This window comes from Mytilus californianus, unplaced genomic scaffold, assembly GCF_021869535.1.
Source record: "Mytilus californianus isolate M0D057914Y unplaced genomic scaffold, xbMytCali1.0.p SCAF_11, whole genome shotgun sequence".
Classification (NCBI taxonomy): domain Eukaryota; kingdom Metazoa; phylum Mollusca; class Bivalvia; order Mytilida; family Mytilidae; genus Mytilus; species Mytilus californianus.
In genome coordinates, this window is record NW_026262593.1 from 58,107,440 (window position 1) to 58,130,751 (window position 23,312).

At 31.8% G+C, this 23,312-nt stretch overlaps 1 protein-coding gene across 1 annotated transcript; it reads right to left on the bottom strand.

Moving 5' to 3' along the window:
* Nucleotides 1-681: 681 nt before the first annotated feature.
* On the bottom strand, nt 682-15,745 carry LOC127720408 (uncharacterized). The gene is made up of 3 exons (XM_052226982.1): nt 15,691-15,745; nt 5,864-5,955; nt 682-3,191 (listed from the first exon to the last, which is right to left on the bottom strand). Exon 3 carries the CDS (start codon nt 3,176-3,178, stop codon nt 1,001-1,003), a length of 2,178 nt encoding a protein of 725 aa, XP_052082942.1. The 5' UTR covers nt 3,179-3,191; nt 5,864-5,955; nt 15,691-15,745; the 3' UTR covers nt 682-1,000.
* Between the last annotated feature and the right edge of the window lie 7,567 nt (nt 15,746-23,312).

The window sequence follows — 23,312 nt, forward strand, 5'->3', positions numbered from 1 at the left end:
AAATGAGATCTGCAAATCTAATACAAACTTTTGTATACCAAATATCATGCATACTTTAAAAGTCTCACTTGTATGAGTTCATTAAGGCAAAACAAAACAGCATTTAATCTGGATAGATCCCTTCTTTACAGCTTTGACCTTCACACAAATGCATTAAACTGCATCAAGTGTCATTGGAGGAAAGGGTTTGGTCTAGCAGCTTTGAGAATATGATAGTTTGAAGCATGGATTAAACAAATGGGTTTGGTCTAGCAGCTTTGAGAATATAATAGTTTGAAGCATGGATTAAACAAATGTGTTTGGTCTAGCAGCTTTGAAAATATGATAGTTTGAAGCAGGGATTAAACAAATGTGTTCTGTCTTATATCTCATAATATAAGAGCGAGAGATTCAAAACAAAGTATATCATGTGTATATTACATGTATTAAGTGAAAACTTAAAAAATGTATTTTGTTGTGAATATGGTTGCTTAAACATATGAGATTAAGAAGACGAATCATCAAAATCTGCATATTGCTTAGATACATATATTTGGAAAGAATTTTATGGATAAATATTCTCAAAAATATGAATAAAATAATATTGTTAACAACTGTCAAGCGCATACATTGTACTAATGAAGAGAGCTATTTCGGAAAAGAGGTTTGACCATCATTGCAAGGACATTTAACATGTTTAACAGTAGATATTTTATCATTCTGTTTATGAAACAATACTATACATGTACAAATGTATAAATAAAAGAGTGGCACAGATTTTTGTTCAGTAGCTAATTATTCAAGAAAATGTAACATTGCCTATTTGGTTAAAATGTAATAAACTAAATAAGTTTTATGAAATCATAATTATGTTTAATAGAGATACATGCAGTGACATGTTAATGTTTAATCACAGAATTTTGTCCACTTAGTTGAATTTCTTTTAATGGTAGCTACACAATCAATCTCAATTTGACCTGTGACATGCATGACACACTGTAAAAAAAATATCGAAAAAAAATCAACCTTTAAAAACTTTCTTCATTGGAGTAATAAAAGCATCAATAAAATCCCATAATGCATTAGACTTTCGTTTCCTTGGTGATCTTCTTGAAGAAGATGGTGGTGAATCTGATTTTGATATTGTTTGCAATTTCATCGATTCCTTTATTTCTTCTTTCTCAACTTCATGACGATCCAACTGATTCCGTGTAACACGCTTTGATTTCTTACTGAAGGAATTATACCGTAAATTTTCAAGTCGCTCTGACTCATTTCCAATTGACTGATATGGTCTAAAAAGATCAATTTTAGGTGATGGTCTCTTTTTACCATCATTTGAGTTTTGTGGTCTTTTTCCTCTATATAACTTCCCAGAATTATTTCCTTTCTTTCCTTGTGGTGACAGACTTCTGCTCCTGAAAGAATATTTCACTACATTCAGAGCAGACGGATCCAAACCCCGTGATTCAGATGATGACCTAGAAGAACTTGTCTGTGATACACTATCTGTCTTAAGATTCTGATTTTTTGTTGTAACACTTCTAAAATTTCTAAGCCTACGACTTTCCCTTGTAGATGGTGCTAATTCTTCTCCTGTACAGCGAGATGACGTTCTAAATTTTAACTTTCCAGGTGAAGCAGATGGTTTGTTTTGTAATATCGGTCTCCTCACAGGTTTTACACTATAGTTTTCAACTGTTTTCTTTGATGACATTGATTTTACTGGGGTTTGACTCTTACTCTTTCCTTTCCTCAATATATTCAACCTTGTATTTTTCTTAGAACTTCTAGTTTTGGGTTCTGAACTGATAGAGTGAGTCCTACTTCTTGTTAGTCTTTCCAGATATGTTTTAGTTGGTAACTGTTTTGTCGTTTTTAATCTTTTATTTGAACACACAGATCTCTGTTTTCTACTGTGAGTATTTGGAGTTTTCTTTGACACATATTTAGGAATTCCTTTTGATTCTGTTTTCTGCCTTAACTTAGAACTGTTCTGTTGCATAGATTTTCTTGAATTATCTGCACCACTAGTTTTAGCAGACCTGTTTCTTAGTTCCCTCTCTTGTGAAGATACAGCTTCATCTTCAAAGTTACGTACTGAATACCTTCCAGACATTTTACGAATACCAGATACTGTATTATCATCCAAACTTTGCTTATGTATCTTACTTCCAACTAACCTAGATGATCTAGCTTGGGGTGTTTTGCTACTGATAAATTTTTCACATTCTGATACATTACCTGTATCTATTAATATGCTATCATTCCTCAGGCCACTGACCTCAGGGGAACATGCATCTACCTGTTTTTGTTTAGATCTTGTAACATTTCTAGTATATCTCTCTCCAACTTTTTCTTTAATTGTTCTTTTGTCTGATACATGTAATTCTGACAATCTGTCGTTCCCCCTTGATTTTGAGGTACATGTACTCCTTGTATTATAAAATTTGTTCAGATTAACCGATCCAGGTGTGTTACAATACACCTCAGTCTTGTATAACTTTCTCCGCTTTACATTACCAGGACTATTTGGTACACTGACAGTGGTAAATAGTTTTTCAACCTCTTCCTTCTTGCGTATTTCTTCTCTTTTCAATCTTTCCCTTTTTCTAATTTTTTCCAATAAAATTTCTCTTTCTTTCTCTTCATTGTCTTCCAAATTTTCATCGTTTCTAACAGATTTATCATTTGCAGGTATATCATCTATATTTTGTATACCTCTATAAGATTCTACAATTTGCTTAGGGTCAGTTCTAGCTTCATCTGACTTTCTGTTTTTAGGTTTGTCATGTGACTTATCAAGATTTTTCACATGTTCTAAACTTTTTCTTTTTGCATGTGCTGTCGTTTTGTCTAGCATAGGTTTTAAATCTACTTTCAATATGTATTGATATGGACATGCCTTTAGCTGTTTTCCATTGACAAAAAAATTCAAACTTCGACAAGTCTTCCAACCTTTCTTTAAAGTTGTAACAACGAAGTCTGTTGTGTGGATAGGTTTGAAGATAACACTCCTCTGGTCCATATACAGCATGGCCCGTAACACATCTTCGATCTGTTTGTGCGCCTCTTGCACAGAACAAGGGAGACAATCATCGAAGTCTCTTTGCGGTAAAACTTTCACCTTGTAGACTGTTTCATCACACTTTATCAGTCTTGTGTCCTCTTTCAGTAAGTCAAAACTTCCAAGTGGCATTTCAAAGTCTACCCTAAAATACAGATGAGTAATTATATATAATCAATTAAGAAAATGGAGTGTTAATGATCAATACTTCATCAAAAGTATAACAGTAACTTTCATTAAAAAACTCATCAGACATACTGATTAAAATCCAGCACATACATGTAAATTTATGTACTGAAAAAATAAACACTTACTGACATACATATTTCCTTTTATTAACTTATTTTGAAAATTTTGCAAGTAAAAATATCTGAAATCAACTTTTTGGAGGTCAAAAACACAAAATGTGGAAAATATTGTCCGAACATTCCAAAGTTTATGGAAACTGATTGTGCTGCAAGTGGTGAACTCTTAATCCCATCAATGAAGACCTTGCAAGATTGAAAGTAGATATAACAAGATGTGTTGGAACAACACTAATCGCCCTGCTCGCAATTAAAAGCTGGAAGCAATTTTTAGGAGTGGAAATTTGACGATGAAAGTCTGTATAACTGTTATTTTCAACTCAATCTGTAACTCATCATACATGTAGTAGACTCACATACTAAAAATCAGCTCAATATATGAAGGTGTTTCGAAAAAAAGTCTGTATAACTGTTATTTTTTCAAAATTATTAAAGTCTAAAATCCATAATTTTGGCAAAAATCAGCAGAGCAGAACCATACATAGACTCAATCTGTAACCCTTCTTTTCTGTAATAACCTTCATCAAGGGCTCTCAAAGCAAAATATTTGAAAGCCAAGGATGTATAAAAACCAGTAAGATTGATGTTGCAAAATTTTCAGCTTTCTATGTCATGTATGTAGTGTTTAGTAAACTTATTTTTTTGTCTTTTTATCTTTTCCTTTGGGTAATGCTGTTGTCGGTCTTTTTTCTCCAACTTATGGCCTTTTATTGATTCCCTTGGTATCTCATTATTTTTTTCCTATGGAAAATACCTCAAAGTGTCAGTAAAAAGTACATGTATGTGTTTTATTTGTGTTTTTCAAGTAGTACATATGTACACACAAAATGTATACTGTCGATTCATTTATTTTCGTGGGTACAAATTTTCGTGGATTAAGGAAATCTTATATGTTCATGGATATTCAAATTCGTGATTTTGCAGAAGTCTGCATACAAGCCTATAGAAAATTTGTTATTCATTGAACATTTGATTTCATGGTTCACCTGCATCCACGAAATCCACGAAAATTGGTATCCAACGAATAATAATGAATCCACAGTATATAGGAACAGCATCAGGTTTTTTTTCACATTAACCGTATCATAACCTGTCTAACCCATATTAATAAGTTCATTTTATATATGTGTAGTACCTAGTACATATCCCTGCACATGTGTACTGCAATAGTAGAATTACATGAACATGATGATTGATTGATGATCGATTAATAACTGCTCAATATCAAGCAACAAATATAACATAAAAATAAGGAGATGTGGTTTGATTGCCAATGAGACAACTATCCACCAAAGTTCAAATGAAGTTGATGTAAGCAATTATAGGCAACCGTACGGCCTTCAACAATAGAGGAAAACCCATACCGTATAGTCAGCTTTAATAGGCCCAGACATGAAAATATGAAACAATTCAATTGATAAAACTAACAGCCTAATTTCTAACAAAACAATTTACAAAAAAAAAATATGACACACATGATGATGAACCGACGACAACCACTGAACTACAGGCTCCTGACTTGGGACAGGTACAATGTACATAAAGAATGCATATTTGGGACAATAACATACATTGTATTAATGAGATAGTATAAATTGGAATAAATAGAGGTTCTTAAGAAAAGTACACTAGCTGTATACATGATATATACTAAGTGGTGCTTCAAATTTGAGGTACACTGTCAGTATTGCATTTCTTTTTTTTTTTCTAACTGGAATTCATTGTTCAATATCTGTAGATTCATTACTATTCGTCAGATACCAACTATCATGACTTTTTTGCTTCAAGTCAATAATTTATCAAAGATGGTAAGCTTCAAGACCCATATGTACATAGGTCAAGCAAATTGGACTTATTCAAGTCAATAATTTATCAAAATTGGTCAGCTTCAAGACCCATATGTACATAGGTCTAGCAAATTGGACTTATTCAAGTCAATAATTTATCAAAATTGGTCAGCTTCAAGACCTGTATGTACAAAGGTCAAGCAAATTGGACTTAAACAAGTCCAAAATTGTAAAATCCATTTTTATCATAAGTACAATAATAACATATATTTTCACTTAGAACTGTAAGACAGAAACAAAAAGAGAATTGTTTATGTCTGAGCTCAGACTGATTAGTACCGGTACTAATTGTTAAAGCTGAGTCAACATTTTTGTACATGTGCATGTACGCAGTGTGAAGGTTAGATGTGCGTTTACAGCTCTTCTATAAAAGCATGCAAAGCAAACCTTTGATCAACTTGCTTGCTATGTTTGCTTGGATGTTTGCAAACAATAGGTAGGCGGAGTTTCAGTCTGTTTTGTATATACTGGAATTTGATTAGACAATAAAAATTGACATGCAATGAAGTTAATGTATATTGTCCAATCAAATTCCAGTATATAGTAAACAGACTGAAACAGACTACCTAACTTTTGTTTACAAACATCCAAACAAACATAGCAAGCAAGTTGATCAAAGGTTTGCTTTGCATGCTTTTATAGAAGAGCTGTAAACAAAAACTTACCTTACTGCTTCTTAAAACTTATTCAAGATCTTCCTTTTTTGGTTTCAACTAACCATTTAGGTATTATTCTTGACTACCATTGAACCATTTCTCTGAAAAATATATCAATACTTCACTTCATTTTGTGAATAAATAACAAGTACAAGACAAATTTTATTTAAGTTACATTGGCATGATTGGGAATTTGCCAATTTGATGCAGCCAGATCAGGGGTTAAACTTATACAAGTGACATTTATTTACCAGTTAGAGATATGTTTAAAAAAGTGATATTTTTATCACTTATTTCGGTGATTTCTAAAATTCAGTAATCCCCTATTAAAGTGGTTTTGGTGTTTCCTTTGATCTTCAAATACAGAATTCACGAATTTCCCACTAAATGACAAATTTTTCTGTAATTTGCCTACATAAATCAATTATCCATTTCTGTTATATATTAATTTCAGGAGCACCAAGGCCAGTACATTTGTAGGTAAGTATGTGGGCTAGAGCTTTAAAAGTACCCTTGGGAATCTTCCTATTCATAATAAAATATTCATTATAACTGCTCAATCCTTTAGACATACAGTCATTGACATCTACAAAGGTCAACATTTTTATGTAACCTGATTTGACTTCTTTATTTATTAAATAGAATGATTAACTTTAAAGTTTTGTTCTTATTAAGAAATCATTCCAAAATTATTTCATGCTTATTTCAAATAAACTGTAAAAACTGACAAGCAAATTGACCAGAAGAGCATTTCTAGTTTTTTAGGAACATAAACACTACGGATTATTTTCAGATTTTTATTCTTTTAGAAATGTTTCAACATGCTAAAATAATGCATTTAATTTCAGGAAAAAGTTGCTACACAGATATTTTTATTCATATTTCAGGGACAATCTATGTTAGGGTCGTAGGGAATAAAAAAGCATGATATGTCAAATTTTTTTTTCTTCTTCTGGAAATCAAAAAATAGGGTAGGGGATCCGTAACCCAACTAATTAAAAAACCCTAGCATTAGTAATTATAAAGAATCTGTTTCAAATTTTGTTATCTTTTTTTCAATTTTCAAATGTCATAACGACTTTAATACATGTATTTCATTCTGAAATCATCTGTTTTAATACCCCTGAGTCCCTGACTGTTTACTGATACATGTGAATATTATTTAAGGTAGAACTATCTCCCTTGATCATATAGATCTAAGTGTAATACCAACAAAACATAGTACGTCACATCCGTTTTCATATTAAAAATGCAGAAAAAAGAAAGACCCTTGATTTTGACAGTTGAAGGAATTTGACCCTGAAGTTCATTGTAGAAATACTGTTCTAAGTCATTAACATATATCTTGGGTGTTTCAAAGCACCATTCTTTTTTTAATTGAATTGGTGTTCCAATAAAATAGTTTGGAAACTTGAGGTGACCAGGTTACTAAAAGCTTGTAAACAGGGTAAAAAACATAAATACTGATCCAAAGTGTGAATGTGGGCAACTAAAAATATATTAATCTCTTTTTATGTGTGAACCTCATGAAGAAGCAAGACAAAAGCTACTACAACAGTTGTTTTTTTCATAAGGGATCCATACACCTGGATTTAGTACTTTTATTGGTAGAAAAGAACAATAACCCTCCCATCTCAAGCACAATACTTCTTCGTCTTCCAAATACCTAAAGTAAAGTAATATTTATTCAAAGTCTGGTTTTCATAAACAATCACTACATAGATCAACATTTGATCCTAACCTTAAGGATGTACTTAGGTGAATTTAAAATCTAGAATTTAAAATTGATTCTATAAGTCAGAAGAGCATTAGTTAAGGAACAAAATAAGGCTAAAAATATTGATAGGTTATAATGGAGCTCTTTTTCAAGATTTTTTTTTTTTAAATGGCGGGAAAAGGCTGACTCAAGACTTTTACCTTATATTTGGTATTATTTGGGTCTCAAATCAAATGAAAAGAAATCTACAATCTGCTAAAAAATTTTAAATGACCTTTTATGAGCTATTGAAGTTTTATATGAAAAGAAAAATGGGTGTTATGGGGCAAAATATTTTACCCTGTATCGTAGGAAAAAACCCAAGGAGTCCGAAACATTTGACAAAAATTTCTAAACCTCACCGAAGTACATCCTTAAGTTTCATAAAACATATTACTAATTATATAACTGTGAATAAAGCTCAGAGAGTTTAGGCATTAATCCATATTTCTTTTGACTATTTGGATAAAGATATGTTTATTTCTCTACATAAATCGATAATAAGTCCATTGTTGGAATATTCCACCACAGTGTGGACACCATATTTAAAAAAAGATATTTGGAAAATTGAAAAGATACAGCACCATGCTACCAAACTAGTACCTTGTATAAGAAATTTAAGTTATGTAGATAGATCAGTCAGGGGTACTACTTATACAAGTGATTTCAGAATCACATCTTTAAGTGATTTTGGCTTTGAAAAATTGAAAATTTTCACAAAATAAGACACAGGCTTTTTAAAATAACTGAAACAAGTAATTTGAGAAGTAAAAATGTAATCACTTCAATAAGTGTTTATAACATTTTCTTGATATTTTTCCCACAAGCTTCATTTTTTTATTGGTTAAAAGATAAGGATTCCAGTTAAATCAAAGTGCTGGATAGCACCTCTGGGAAGTTTGCAACTGTAGATGTGTATTATTTCAAATAGGTTATAGATACGCATTATTTCAAATATGTATTTAATCACGGTTTTTTGTTTTTTAACTTAACCATTTTCTTTTCAGCAATTATCAAAAATCACTTTTTTTCATATGTTTGTCATATAAAATTTTTATATTTTCTATTGCAACCTTTAAACTGTTGTTCTAAAATAATCCAATATACAGAAAGCTCTGTTAATTTCTTTATGTGCCCATGTCATATCTAGAGCCTGTGATTTTATAGGTTTTTTCCATTTGTTACTGGGCATAACCCTAACCATTGCTAACCATAACAGTAAAATGACGGCACCAAAATTCAAACTTGATCTTGGTTTTGTGGTTAAAAGTATTGTGTATAAATTTCGTAACATTTGGTTGAGGCACACTAAAGTTTGAGCACGGAATTGAAAAAAATTTGTAAGTGTTCCGCGGAACCCGGTGTCTCGCCTACTTTGCCTGTTAATCGCAGGCTCAACAAAAATGAGGAAAAAAATTAATAAAAATATTCCTCTATATACTATCTTTTGATTGTAAGAAGCTTCTGTCCAAGTTTGGTAAAAATCCAGGATAGTTTATGAATCTAATAAATGTATTGAAAAATTTAACTGCAGACTGTATGTAATGTTAACTGGAAGAAAAGCTAAGTCAATTAATTAGTTAAATACGGAAAAACAAGAACAAAATTTTAACTAAATTTCATTCTAGATACTATAGCTAGCTTTTCATCATAAACAAGCTTCTGTCCAAGTTAGGTACAAATCCAGGATAGTTTAAGAAAGTTATTAAGATTTCAAAAACTGTAACCACAGACATGACAGAGTGAATATTTGTGGATGCCAACGACGAAATGTAGGATTGCTATGTCTAGCTTTTTCAACAAAAGTCGAAGGCTCGACAAAAATCAGCAATTTTTAAATTTGTTAAGGGCATAACTCTAGAATAGTAAATCTGAGGCCACCAAAACTCAAATTTAATCAGTGTTTTGTGATAATGATCATTATGTATAAGTTTCATAACATTTGGTTGAGACAAACTAAAGTTAGAGATTGTAAACAAAAAAATTCAAACAACTTTTCCATTTGTTAAGGAGCATATCTCTAGCATTGTAAAATCGACGCCACCAAAACTCAACTTGACCTGTGTTATGTGGTAATAAGCATTGCGTATAAGTTTCATACCACTTGGTTTAGGAAAACTAAAGTTAGAGAACAGAAACCAATTTTGGGATGTACGGACGTTTGTACAAGTAAGGACGTACATACTTACAGAAGAAAAAGGGTAAAACTTAATACGGAGGGGACATAACAATAGCAGTATGACGACAGGAATAAAAAGTTTATATACACTAAATTCATTTATAACCCTGTAACACATTTAATAGTTGATGCCGTGAAATTTAGCATTGAGGCAATAACATTTGAGATTTTTGGTTTTCAGCCATTCATTTGATATGTATAGTAATCATTCTCTGTGTTGAGATGACACACTGTTAATTACAGGTCAATCTTTAAGAATCATACTGATACAGGAGTAAGGATAAAAAGTTCTGGATCTACCACTGCATGGTTAAACACTAAGAGTAAGAAAGTCATTTTGCTATTACATGGACAGATTTTATTTAATTATGTAAATAATTGCTACAGCACTTGTCTTGATACACTGAGTTATTCTAAGTAGAAGCTGACTTGTCTGCCTTATCCTTGTAACGATTTTTTACAAATGTAATTGTTAATTGTAACACTGAGGCTGTGATACGTACGATCCACGTGACTGTGAGCATGCTGGACTAGTGAAGGTCCTAAAACCCATTTTGGAATGTGAAATAGCTAGTATTTATTAGCGGAATTTAAAAGTTTTCAAATGTTTTTGGCATCAAAACATTCCGATCAATGTTTTGATAAAACATGCACTTTTCTATCATAGCCAGAATTTACCTTTACTCATCCTTGGCATGTGACATAAGCATATGATTATCGAGTATTTCTGTCACCTGTGTATAATTGTTCAATCAAATTATTATCACTTGTCAATTATCCGAAGGCTTGGTCAAAATATAAACATGTTTCACTAATGTCAGTCATACAGGATTCTTTTCGATACATTCGGGCTTTTACTTTATATTTAATAATAAACATTTGTAAATATCGTACGTATTAAAAATTGCGCAGGAAAATGTTCATTCATGAAATATTCATGAATGAAACGATGTCTCGCGTAGATTTCTTTTGATTTTCTCTTCAGCGCATGGCAGATCCACGAAGTAGTGTTTGTGATACTCATTTTCAAAATGAAGTTTAATTCACCTGAATTGTCGGTGAACATTCATTCCTTTTTTATTCAAGCTGTAATCTTTTCAACAGGACTCAAAATTTCAAAAGCATCTTCCTAGAATCAGTATTCAAACACTAGTACTACATTATCTTGGAGCAGAACATTTGCGATAGTCTGTCACCGGAAGTTTGAGGCTGACGCCTCAGGAAAGTATTGCAATAGCAAACTGCCCAAAAACAACTACATACATGCAGAAATGATTTTTTGCTTGATGAGCCTGTCAGTTTTTACAGTTTGTTTAAAATATGCATAAACTGGAATAATTTGTAGATCAGGACATAACCTTGAAGTAGATCATTCTAACTCTAAAGAAGACCAATCAGGTTACTTAAAATTGTTGACCTTTGTCTGATTGTCAGAGTACTGTAGTTAATGAATATTTGATTACAGAAAAATTCCCAAGGGTACTTTTAAAAGCTTTAGTGCACTAACTTACTGTCCAATCGCACTGGTGAAATTAATATACAAGAGAAAAGGATAATTGATCTATGTAGGAAAATTAAAGGAAAGTTTGTCAAAATAAGGAAAGTTAATGAAATTAGCATTTGAAGATCTAAGGAAACACCAAAATCACTTAAATAGGTGATAACTGAATTTATCAAATCACTGAAATAGGTGATAATGAAATCACTTGAATAAGTAGTACCCCTGACTGTAGATTTAAAGCCTCAGGCCTACCAACACTTGAATACAGAAGGATTGTTATGATATGTCACAAGTGTATAAAGCTTTACATGGGTTAGATGATATTAAATGGCAAAATATGTTTGAGTTGTCTCCAAATTCTGCTAGAGGTCATTCTTGGAAATTAATTAAGAAAAGGTGTAATTCAACTCAACCTCTTCATACTTTTTTACAAAGGATCATTGATTAACAGAAATAGTTAGTGCAAAATCTTGTCAATACACATGATACATGTATATTTTTAAATCGTATTAAACATGTTACAGAGGAACACTGGAATGGAAAGAAGTTTAATCCTACATAGATGAGAGATGATAAATAGTAGTTATTTTAACTTTTAATGTGAATACGTAATTGATAAAATTTAAAAACCATAGTTTACCAGAATGGGAAAATAAGTTATCCTTACTAAACGCACAGCTCACACTTTAATAGTATACATTGAATTGTTGTAAATTAATTATAAAGTTTAATTACGAAGGGGCTAAAGAAGATTTCAACTTAAAGATCATCACAGTAATCCAGGTAGGTAGAATGAGCTTAAGAGCTCTTTAACCCACTGCCCACATTCAACATGATGAATTTTCTGGCAAGTTGTGCATCATGACTAAAAAATGGTTAAAAAACAAATTGTTCAGTTATTTTTAGAGGTGTTGGTCACTTGAGACTTGAATATCTCAAGAGATTTTGCTGTGGCGATATGTAGAGGTTGTTTGTTCCAATCAGGGCTTCCAAAATTATTTTTAGCCAGCCGGACATTTTATATATTATCCCGATTTTAATCCCTTAAGACTAAATAAAGAAAAGGCAATTATGGTAATCAGTTGCCGAGTTGGCCATCCCAATGATTGACATTAAAAAAAAACGATATTAAACTTTCTTTGATTCAAATTCGAAGTTCTGACGTAAACTGTTAAATTGGCACTGCATCATTCGAAGTGTGCAACATCACCGTACTTATATCTGCCTTAGACTTTTTATTTGTGTAAAATAACGTTGTCAAAAACTTTACTTTTGTTTTTAAATCTACCGGATGTTATCTTGACAATGGTAATACATGGACCAGAGACGGATACGTAAATTCCGTGTACGTTTGCAAAGCATGAATGAGTGTATAAGTAGCTCATTCTACGTTATTTCTTCAAGAAAATATTCGAAATAAATGTGAGATAAAGGTATCAATGACAATTTAAGCTTTTTTTGAAGAAATTAGGATGCATAATTAAATTTCACAACTGCGCACACGTGTACTAGTTCAAACAGAGACATGTCTCTGGTTCAAACAACGTGGTTATGACGATTTTTCATTTTCACCTTTTTAATTTTTTCATCAAATCATATTTGTAAATGTATTTCTGATAATTTAAATCTTTTTGACTAAATTAATTAGATGCAACCGGTGAAATGTAAGAAAATAACTTTGAATAGACCGATCAATGTCCGGTTCAAAATAGTTTACCTGTCACCTGAACAGGTCAATTTCAGCTGTTCGACAACTAATTAGCCTTGATTAAAATGAGAAGGTATTAAAGTAGGGGTTGTTTTGATAGTACTTAATGATCATGTCACTTTTATGACCGGAAATGTGTGGCTGTTAAAGGCAAAAGGTTGAAAGATCGCGAATTATGTTAAAATTATTATGACCGTCTCTTAAAAAAGCCTTGAAAACTAAAAAGTAGATGACCGTTTCGTGCTTTGCCCAGCCGGACTTTTACAAATGTCCGGAATATATGACCGTTTTGGAAGCCTTGGTTCCAATCTATGATGATGTTTACGAAGGAGGATCATTTCCTTCAATCTTTGGTGGCTGGCTGTAATAGGTCGAAGTTTTCATAGTTTTGTGGGAAATTTTATTCTTGATTCGCTCTGTTTTAATTAATTTGATATATAGTTGCACCTATAAGGTCATGTGAATTAAGTACAAATGAGATTTTTTTTTTTTAATTTATACGGCTCAAGTGTCAATACCAAGGATTATACAAATCCTTGAGAATACAGATTTTGCACAAGGACAGAATTTGATCTTGCATTTAGGAGGGCAGGGCTCACGCTACCAGGCGACTAGGGCGAAGATGTAGCTTTCCCGTCCGTCACTTCGCTTTGCCGACCCTCAAAAGCGAAAACTAGTCGCCCTGTGGTTTACGATACTCGCTTTCAGTCGCTTTCGTCATCGACAATATTCAATTTTTACCTAGTCGATGAAACAGCAATTTTTCAGTAAAAAGTAAAGAAATTCAAAGACATAAACGATTTATTTTCTTCAAAAAGAGGTTAAGGCATTGATTTTAAAGTTGGTTGCATGTTATTTCATAAAAACAATTTTTTATCACTTCCGGTACTTGTTAGAGAGAGTACATCAAATCATTCTAATTTTCGGCAAAATAAGTTCGTTACTTCATTAAAACGTGATGAAATTTGCCTGAAGTAAATTTGTTATCCATGTATTGCATTAAAAACGTCATATTCCTTTCCAAATAGCGTGTAAAATACGTTTATTTTTGTAAATTTTTCTTCTTCGTCCGCCATTGAAATATTTGTACTTAACTACTGATTGGAACCGGACCAGTTATGGCCGAAATCCGGATTCTTACGATAATGACTACTGAAGAATGAATGGCACAGCTGACAGAGGAATATTGATCCCAAAAGGAAAAATTACGCATTCCCCGCGCATTAACATACTTTTGGTTAGATCTACTTGATAAATGTAAATATTTCCATGTATATGAATTGTTTCAATATATTAATTAAAATTGCTCAACTCTGGGACTACTATACTATGTCCAAGCTTAACTGTGTTAAATTTATATATCTTTTTAAATGAGAATTTTAACCACTGAATTTCACAAACATAACAGAGTATATTTTAAATTGAAATAACAACTTTCTTTTCCTTTTTGATTTAAAAAAAATCTTTTTTATTATTGCTAGATATTAAACTGGTTTTTTTTCTGACAAGAGGACTAATATGATTGTGCAACTAGATATGATAAAATTAAACAACTTTGAATTTGAACTGTTACTTTTATTGTACTCCCAGGTACAAATTGAGCAATATAAAAAAATAAGATACATATGGCCCTTTGTATTATAGTAAAACCAAACATTGTAGCGCCGCGAGCGAAGGAGCACTTCCCTCTCAAATCTCACCACTTCTCCCTCTCAGTTTCAAAAAGAGAAGTCACTTCTCCCTATGATTCTGAAGTAGTGTGAGCCCTGGGAGGGTAGGACTGCCCGTTACCATCAGGCGTCAAACGGTCATTTTTGGCTACCGTTAGCGTCAAATTGATTAAAATTTTCAGTGATTCGTCAAAATATCTTTATCTTGATTTGTCAGAGGTCTCAAATAATTATCGTTACCATTATTTTTGGAAAAAAATTAACATGATTCGTCAAAATCTGTCTATTTTTTTATTGTCTAAAAGAAAGTGAACATGTTAGGGAGCTACCATTTGATTTTTATGGGGGGGCTAGGATGAAAAATTTTGTCCTGCCTTTTTTTTTAGTTGTAATATCTGTCCTGCCTTTTTATTTTTCACTCTGTTCGGTCCTGCCTTTTTTTTTAAAGTTTATCCTGACATTTTTTACCTAAATCGACATCCTGACTTTTTTTTTTGCAAGTGTCTCATCCTGCCTTTTTTTTTACTCAAAACTCCTGTCCTGCCTATTTTTCCTAGCCCCCCCCCCCATAAAAATCAAATGGTAGCTCCCTTATCATCATGCACCAAAAATGACAGTCAACGTAATTTGGCAAGAATTTTTACCCTTATTTGTCAAGAAGGTACCCCCATTACGACCCTCATTTAGTACTGAGTCTGAGACAGTGGAAACTTGAAAAGGTCATGTCCAAATAATTATAACGCCTAGAGTAAGACTCTAGTCTTCCAGACGTCGACCTTTTTGGACTAGCAAAGGTCTTGGACATATATGGAAACTGTCTCCCGATCGGAGGATATTGCCTAGCTGACATACAAATTTTATGTAACACACTAAATAACAGCAAAGGTAACGGAGATAGAAACCAGCAGATATTCAATCTTTAACATAGTGTTATTTCACTGAATTTTGAATCGTCTTTTTCAAAGATATGCATGACATGTTGGTTTTGATCGTACAATTTTCAAATTATTTGTAACGTTTACATTCATGCAGTACAAATTGTCCTCCTTGTCATCTGTTTACTATTTTCAAAGATGGCGGTATTTGAGATCAATGGTAATATGCAGATCGTTTTCGGATACATAAGATTCCGGATAATGAAAGATGAAATGGGGGGAGGGTACTTCGATATTTTTTTTGGTAGAGATGTGCCATTTTTGCCTAAAATACGTACCCGTTTTAATATAACATTCACTGAAATTCAGTAGCTATAGTTATATAAATATTTACGATTGAATGACCTATACTTATAAACAATATTTAGAATATGACCCATCATCGCTTATATAAGCACTAAATCTATATCATCACTCATAATTCATAAATATACAGCTATCCTTAAGTTTTTATATATGAATTGACTTCCGAGGTTCATTGGGAACTTATTTGAAAGGTGAACTTTGAAATGAATTGATTTAATTTAATATAATAATTGACCATTAATAATGACCAATACCTAATGTAAGATTCTCAATAGCATATTTATATACGATATGTAGATCATACCCCAAATCAATATACAGTTATCAAACGTAAATAGGATGTCATTAAAAAGGAGGGTAATTTTATATAAAATTTCGCGAAATTATGACCCATATTTTTGGCACATCCCCGTATATAGAACGGCAGATGATTCTCAACAAAGATTCAGTAGCAGGACCAACAGTAATAAAGTCATTCATCAAAGATTCAAAACAAATATCCGTAAACACTCTTTCTCTGTTAGAATTGCTAAAACCTGGAACAAATTACCAGATAAAATAACAAAGTCACCATCAACAAATGCATTTAAAAACCGATTAGACAAATTTTGGTCAGACGAAGAGATATACTATAATGACTACAGAGCAGAAATATCCGGAAGTCACGGACAAAATACTAATAGAAAAACATTAAATTATGAGTCTGGTGAAGAGGAACCTTGAGGGGTCCTGTACTGGAAATCAACTATAAGTAACTATAAGTAAGTAAGTAAGTATACCTAACTTGATAATAGGAAGTACCCCCACCCCCGTGATAATACAAGTGATGTAAGAGTAGATTGAAAAGTTTACATAAAGTCGGGCATTGAAGATGTAAACTCTAGCGCTTTAGATACCATTGTAAAGTCCAGCCGGCAGTAGATGTAAAGACCAGCGCTAGCGATATATAAAAACTTTAGAGCTGAAGATCTATAGTCCAGCGCTTGATAAGATTTTTTTTTTTAGATCTACTACGCTTGATTGTAGCGGATCTGCAGCGTTTGATTTTATATCTTCAACGATGGACTTGACATCTCCAGCACTTTACTTTACATCTCCAGCACTACACTTTTAATGTATCTACAGCGCTAGACTTTACATTTACTGAGAGCTGGCCGCGTTTACATCTTCAGCGCTGGAATTTTGATCTACAGCTGATGACCTTACAAACACAGCGTTACAGACATTTGAAACGGCGTTTTGCATTTGCGCCGATTTTTTCTTTCATTTGCGCTGATTGTGTACAGGTAGATTACAGGTGAATGTTATTTCTTATTTCTTATTTATCATTATAAATCTCCTCTGTTGACAATTATAACATGCATATGGCTGTTGTCCCCTGCTCACCACGGGGAGGTGAAATAAGGATTTTAAGCAATAGAAGTCAATTTATGCGAATGAAACGATTTAGGAGTGTTATTCGTCCTCTTACAATTTTCAACGGGTGTAGCTGCCCAGAAATAAGGTGAATAACGTATAAATACTTTAATAATACGTAGTCTAAGAATGCATGACATCTGTCATCAGAAGGAGCTTTAGACCTAATGTCAAACGTGAAGCAGTCCTCGATTTCATCTGGGGGAAGGAATGATAGCCCAAAAATTGAGATAGCCATTTACCAGTGTCACTTGATTTGTCTTTATACGCAGTTAAAAAATGTATACTTAAACCACCAGTTTATGTGCCAGATGAAAACGACAACAATATATGTGCAGGGGACAACAGTTATATACATGTTAAATTAAAATTGACAATTTATAACATATGTACAACTGGCTAACGGAAGAGGTTTATATTGATAACTAAAAAATAACATCTTGTGCTTAATCGGCGCAAATGATTATGTCAGAGACATGTATAATTTTTATTCTAAACAGAAATTTCTATAACAACTGTGTTTTATCTATACAATATCAGTTATAAACCACAATCGAATTGTTGTTATATATTTTTTTATTTCTCAAGTTGTAAACTTCAAACTGTTATTTATAACACATTTCTTTATTGCTAATTAGTTTACACCAGGAATTAGTATACAAATCCTTGTTAACACGGTTATTTAGTATTCTGTTCATTTAATTAACAGAATAATAAAGCAGTGTTTTCCACAGATTCAGATTCAGATTCAACATCTTATTATAGTCTCACTACTTGCAATGCATAAATATATAGTACATACAGAGTATATACACAATATAAAACAGATAATTTACAAATATAAAATACAAGTACCATTCTTTTAAGAATTGTGAGAGACTGTAAAAATAAATTCTATATAAAAGTATTTTAATACATACGACTGTTAAAATAGTTTTATTTTTTAAGAATATAAAAAGGTATTTCTTCTACTTAAAATATTAAGCAGGTTTTGGCAACCATATCATAACAATTAATATTTTGAAATAAATACACAAATTTATCTTCATCAGACAAATCATAATAATCTACATTATACTTCATATCTTCACTATATAAACAAAAACGCAAATCTGCATGTATTAACGCGTCTTTAAGCTATATTATGTCATGGAATTGTCTAGTGCTTGATTATAAGTATAGAATTCATTTTACATCTTGTATGAAGATTTCGTCGGTTTCGCATATGGATTACAGCTGTTGGTTCCAACATGATGTTTATCTCCTAATCGTCTTAACGATACAGTAAACAGTTATTGATTGCGCATGCATATACATTAAAGGAAAATTTGCATTTGAAGACGTAAAGGAAACGCACTTTAGTCGAGCAAAAATAAATATTCTATACTAAATTTAATTCTTCATTCCGACTATACTGTATGGATTTTCCTCATTGTTGAAGGTCGTACGGTTGCCTATAATTACTTACATCCACTTCATTTGAACCGTTGGCTTTGGTGGATATTACTAGTCTCATTGGCTATATATCATACCACATCTCCTTAATTATTGCGTGAACCCCTGAGGGTTCACGCATATTAATTAGTTAGAAATATAGTCTATGGAGGAATATTCGGAACCCTAATAATTGTTCATTCGGAACATTTATATTTCTTATATGTATTAGCTTCCTGCAATTAAGAGCACCTCCATACGGATCATTTAAGATATCTAAAACTTGGCAATAAAGAACTTTACACAGATCGCTTAACCTCACTTATATGTTATACGGTAATAAAAGATAAAGTTGATAATCTATATAGAAAAAAATGAAATAGATTCCCATACGTATAATTCTTAAAGAATAATAATGATTCAAAACATGGACACATGTACCTCAGTCTTTCAAAAACTCATTAAATTAATCTAGAAATAATTAATGGGGTATTGAGTAATGGTTAACTAGTAGAAGACATTAACTAAATTAAATAAATGTTCCTTACAACTGATCACCAATAAGTGTAACTCTACCACGAGACGCATTGAGAGATTAAATGATCTAATATAAAACCATTTTTGTAAAGGCATAACTTTTAGTTCAAGATACAAAAGATTTCATTAATAAAACACACGAGGTAAAAAGGGAATGCATTCTTATTGCCTATGATGAATCGTTAATGTACACAAATGTAAATGTAACTGCGAGTACTCTCAAATTGTACTTTCTTGTTAATTTGACCTGTTGATACTATTTGTAGTGCTTTTTTTGTTGTTTAATGTTAGCATGGATCTTGTCTATATACCAGCTTTGATTATTTGGAATTACTACAAATTTTCACTTCTTCGTACTATAAACATCAAAATTATTTCATTTCTCCTTAAATACTGTTCTTGCACCTGTACAGGAAGTTTTATCTAGCACTAATTGTATAGATGTATTGTTGATATTCACCCCATATGTACCAAGTGTTAGATTAGTTTTATTGATATAAAGAAATTTCTTGGTATTCCTGATCGGAAGATTTTAAACACACAGAAGAAGAAGTATACTTAACAACAAAATTATTTTCATTTACCTGTGTATAATATGACGCAGGTTTTTTTCAAAAGTGATGATTTTCTAAAAATTGTTTAAAATTTCACAGTGGTATCAAACTTTAACTTTGTTTAAACCTGTTTATTTACTTTTGACCTTAATTATTTATCCCTTATAATTTTTATTAACTATGTATTTGCATTCAGGTATCTCAGATCAAATTTATTCGTTCATTGTGTGTTAATTTTGCGTTTTTTGATTGAGTTAAGCCTTCCAATTGATATTTTATAGTGTGTCTTTCTATGTTGTGATGTTATACTATTGTTTCAGAAAAGGGAGAAGGTTTGGTACCATTAAAACGTTTAATCCCGCTGCAAATGTTTGCACCTGTCCTAAGTCAGGAATCTGATGTACAGTACTTGTCGTCTGTTTATGTAGTTCATACGTGTTTCTCGTTTCTCGTTTTTATATAGATTAGACCGTTGGTTTTCCCGTTTGAATGGTTTTACACTAGTATTTTTGGGGGCCCTTTATAGCTTGCTGTTCGGTGTGAGCCAAGGCTCCGTGTTGAAGGCCGTACCTTGACCTATAATGGTTTACTTTTATAAATTGTTACTTGGATGGAGAGTTGTCTCATTGGCACTCATACCACATCTTCCTATATCTATACAAATATGATCATTGATAATTTAAAAGAAACAGTTATCAATGCAGAAGAATTAATTGACACAAAAGAATATCCTTTAAAGATTCTCAACAAAAAAGATTCAACTGCATTTGTTTAATTAATACAAACAAGTTATAGGAGCGCCCCCTCCATAGGTGGTATATTTTCACCATCATGCACATATCTGCATCTGTCTGTCCTATTAATAAATATCTTAGATAAGTTCAAATGGGAAGAAAACATCAAATTACACTGTCAATATCGAGATGACGGTTTTATGGTCTTCACATGCAAAATAGAGCAAGTAGAAGATTTCTTTAACATAGCGAACAAAATTGTCCCTATACTTAAGTTCACATATGAGGTAGTAGTTGGGAGTCTTTGAAAAGGGACCCATGCTTAAAAAGTTAACTTTAAGCAAAAAATCCCAAAACACTGTTTAATTTCTGAATTATAGGCAACAAACATAAGTTAGCAAAAAACAGTGTAAAGTTTAGAGATTTATTACGTATGTTGATTTATTAAGCAACCGAATTTCAAAATAATCGAATTATCCTGCGACTGATATGATTATAATATTTGGTAAACTATGCTTGCCAATGAGAGAACTTTTCAATAAACATGGCGTTGAATGTTGTGTCTTAGCAAAGCGAGCTAAATGACATCAAATTGACCAGTGTTGTACAAGATATAAATCAATGGCAATATTTTATAATAAGCAAACAAAAAACAGGCTCCGGATTTAGACAGGTTTATTAAGTATACATGCATGTATAAGCAGCAAATTGAATGTATTAGCTGGATCCAAACCCATTGCTAAGGTGGAACGGGGTTTTACGGCACAAAATAAAATGGTAAGCAAGTATTTTGTCTTATTTGGTAGGAATAAAACTTTCACATTTTATGAAACAAAATATCGTACTTGCTCTGAAATATGTATTTTAAAAAGAAAAATATATAAAATTACCGAGGGATTCTAGTTGAAATATTACCTCTACCAATAAACACCCTAGAAGTGTCATCCATTGGTAGTAGTTTGACCTTTCACACTGGTAAAAATGAAAGCTAACACCATCCAGAAATGAACTATTGAAATTAAAACATTCCTTATCTCCCTACTATATATTTAACACCACTCTCAACATATGCCATAGTTGTCCTGATTTACAATAAAAAGAAAATATTATCCTCCACACACATGGTAATGAAAATACTGAGATATAATTTACAATTCAGTTGAAATAATAATTAGCATAAAAAAGTTCTAAGGTTCACGTATTGACTTTTTTTTTTAAAAAAGCAACTCGTTTTTATATTACATGTTTCAGAGACACATATGTCTTTGCATGTTATAATGACAAAACACTTAAAGGCCGGTCTCCTAATATTCCATTTGGATATAATCTCTTTCCCAATCTGAATTCTCATATTCCATTTGGATATACTGGATGCATGATATTGACTACATGTTACCGAAAAGATTAACATCGAGTCAATATCATTTCCAAAAATAGTAACATCGAGTTAATATTTTTTTTCAAAATTACACTATTTACATATGGAATATATAAATTAAGTACTTTCACTCAGTCAATACGTTATATATGGACCTGTTTGTCTTCGGTCAATATAATCTAAACAGGTCCATATATACTACAGTATACTCTGATATATAACGTATTGAACTCGTTAAAAGTCCATACTTGATAAATATCTTAAAATAAAGAAACTTGCTAATATCATATAAAATAAATAAATATATAACAATTTTAAAACTTTTATCGTATGATATACACGTATATTATTGAAATTTGATAAATAGTTTATGAGCTATCAGCTATATGACGTATTATACTTAATTTACTGCTTTTTAAAATCTCGCTAGACAATTTATGTTACTATACTACGGAGGGGTTTGATGACATTGACTACCTATGAGGGTCTCGTACGGTCAGCACAATTTATGTAAGTTTTGTGTTTAGAGTTTTACTTTCAGATATAAAATCTGAATAACCTTTTTTTTTTTTATTTCAAAAATAATTTAATGCATTTTTTATTAAAGATTTATACATGTTATACGAAATAAAAGATCTATCTCCTTTGGAATTTTCACTGAGAGAAATCGAGCAACATATTTTAGAGTTATTGTCCTTGAAATGTCAAATTTAAGAAAATTGAAGTTTTTGGCATATATCTCAAAACATAAACATTCAGAGCAAAACTGACGTGGGCCACGGTAAAACTAATCGGAAGGTCAATGTATATCTTATGTAATCTTCAGAGAATTAATTTTGGAGTTATTGCCCCTGAAATGTCATTTTTTAGCAAACATAGTTTTTGGTTATTATATTGAAAACTGTAATAGATAGAGACACATTTTAACAGTAAAACTGACCAGATCAATAAGATCTATAAATAAGTCAATATGGCAGACATCGTCAATTGACCATTTGTTAGAATTGTTGATTTTTACCCTTTTTTGAATTTGCGAAATAGTAAAAATGTTCGGTAAAATGTTATCAACAAATAATTCCACTCGGAACGAAATCGTCAATTGACCCGTTACATGAGTTAATGTTATTGCCCTTGAAAGATGAATTTTACCATTTTTGTGCAGAAAGTGTAATAGAGAGAAATTGTGCATAACAAATATATTCAGCAAAATAAATTCTACAAATAACTCAACATGGCCGAATTCGTTATTGACCTTAAGCCATGATTTTTGCCAATTTGTGCGGAAAACAATAATAGATATAGAGAAACTGTTAAAAAAAATTCAGCAACACCGTCGGAATGATCAATTGA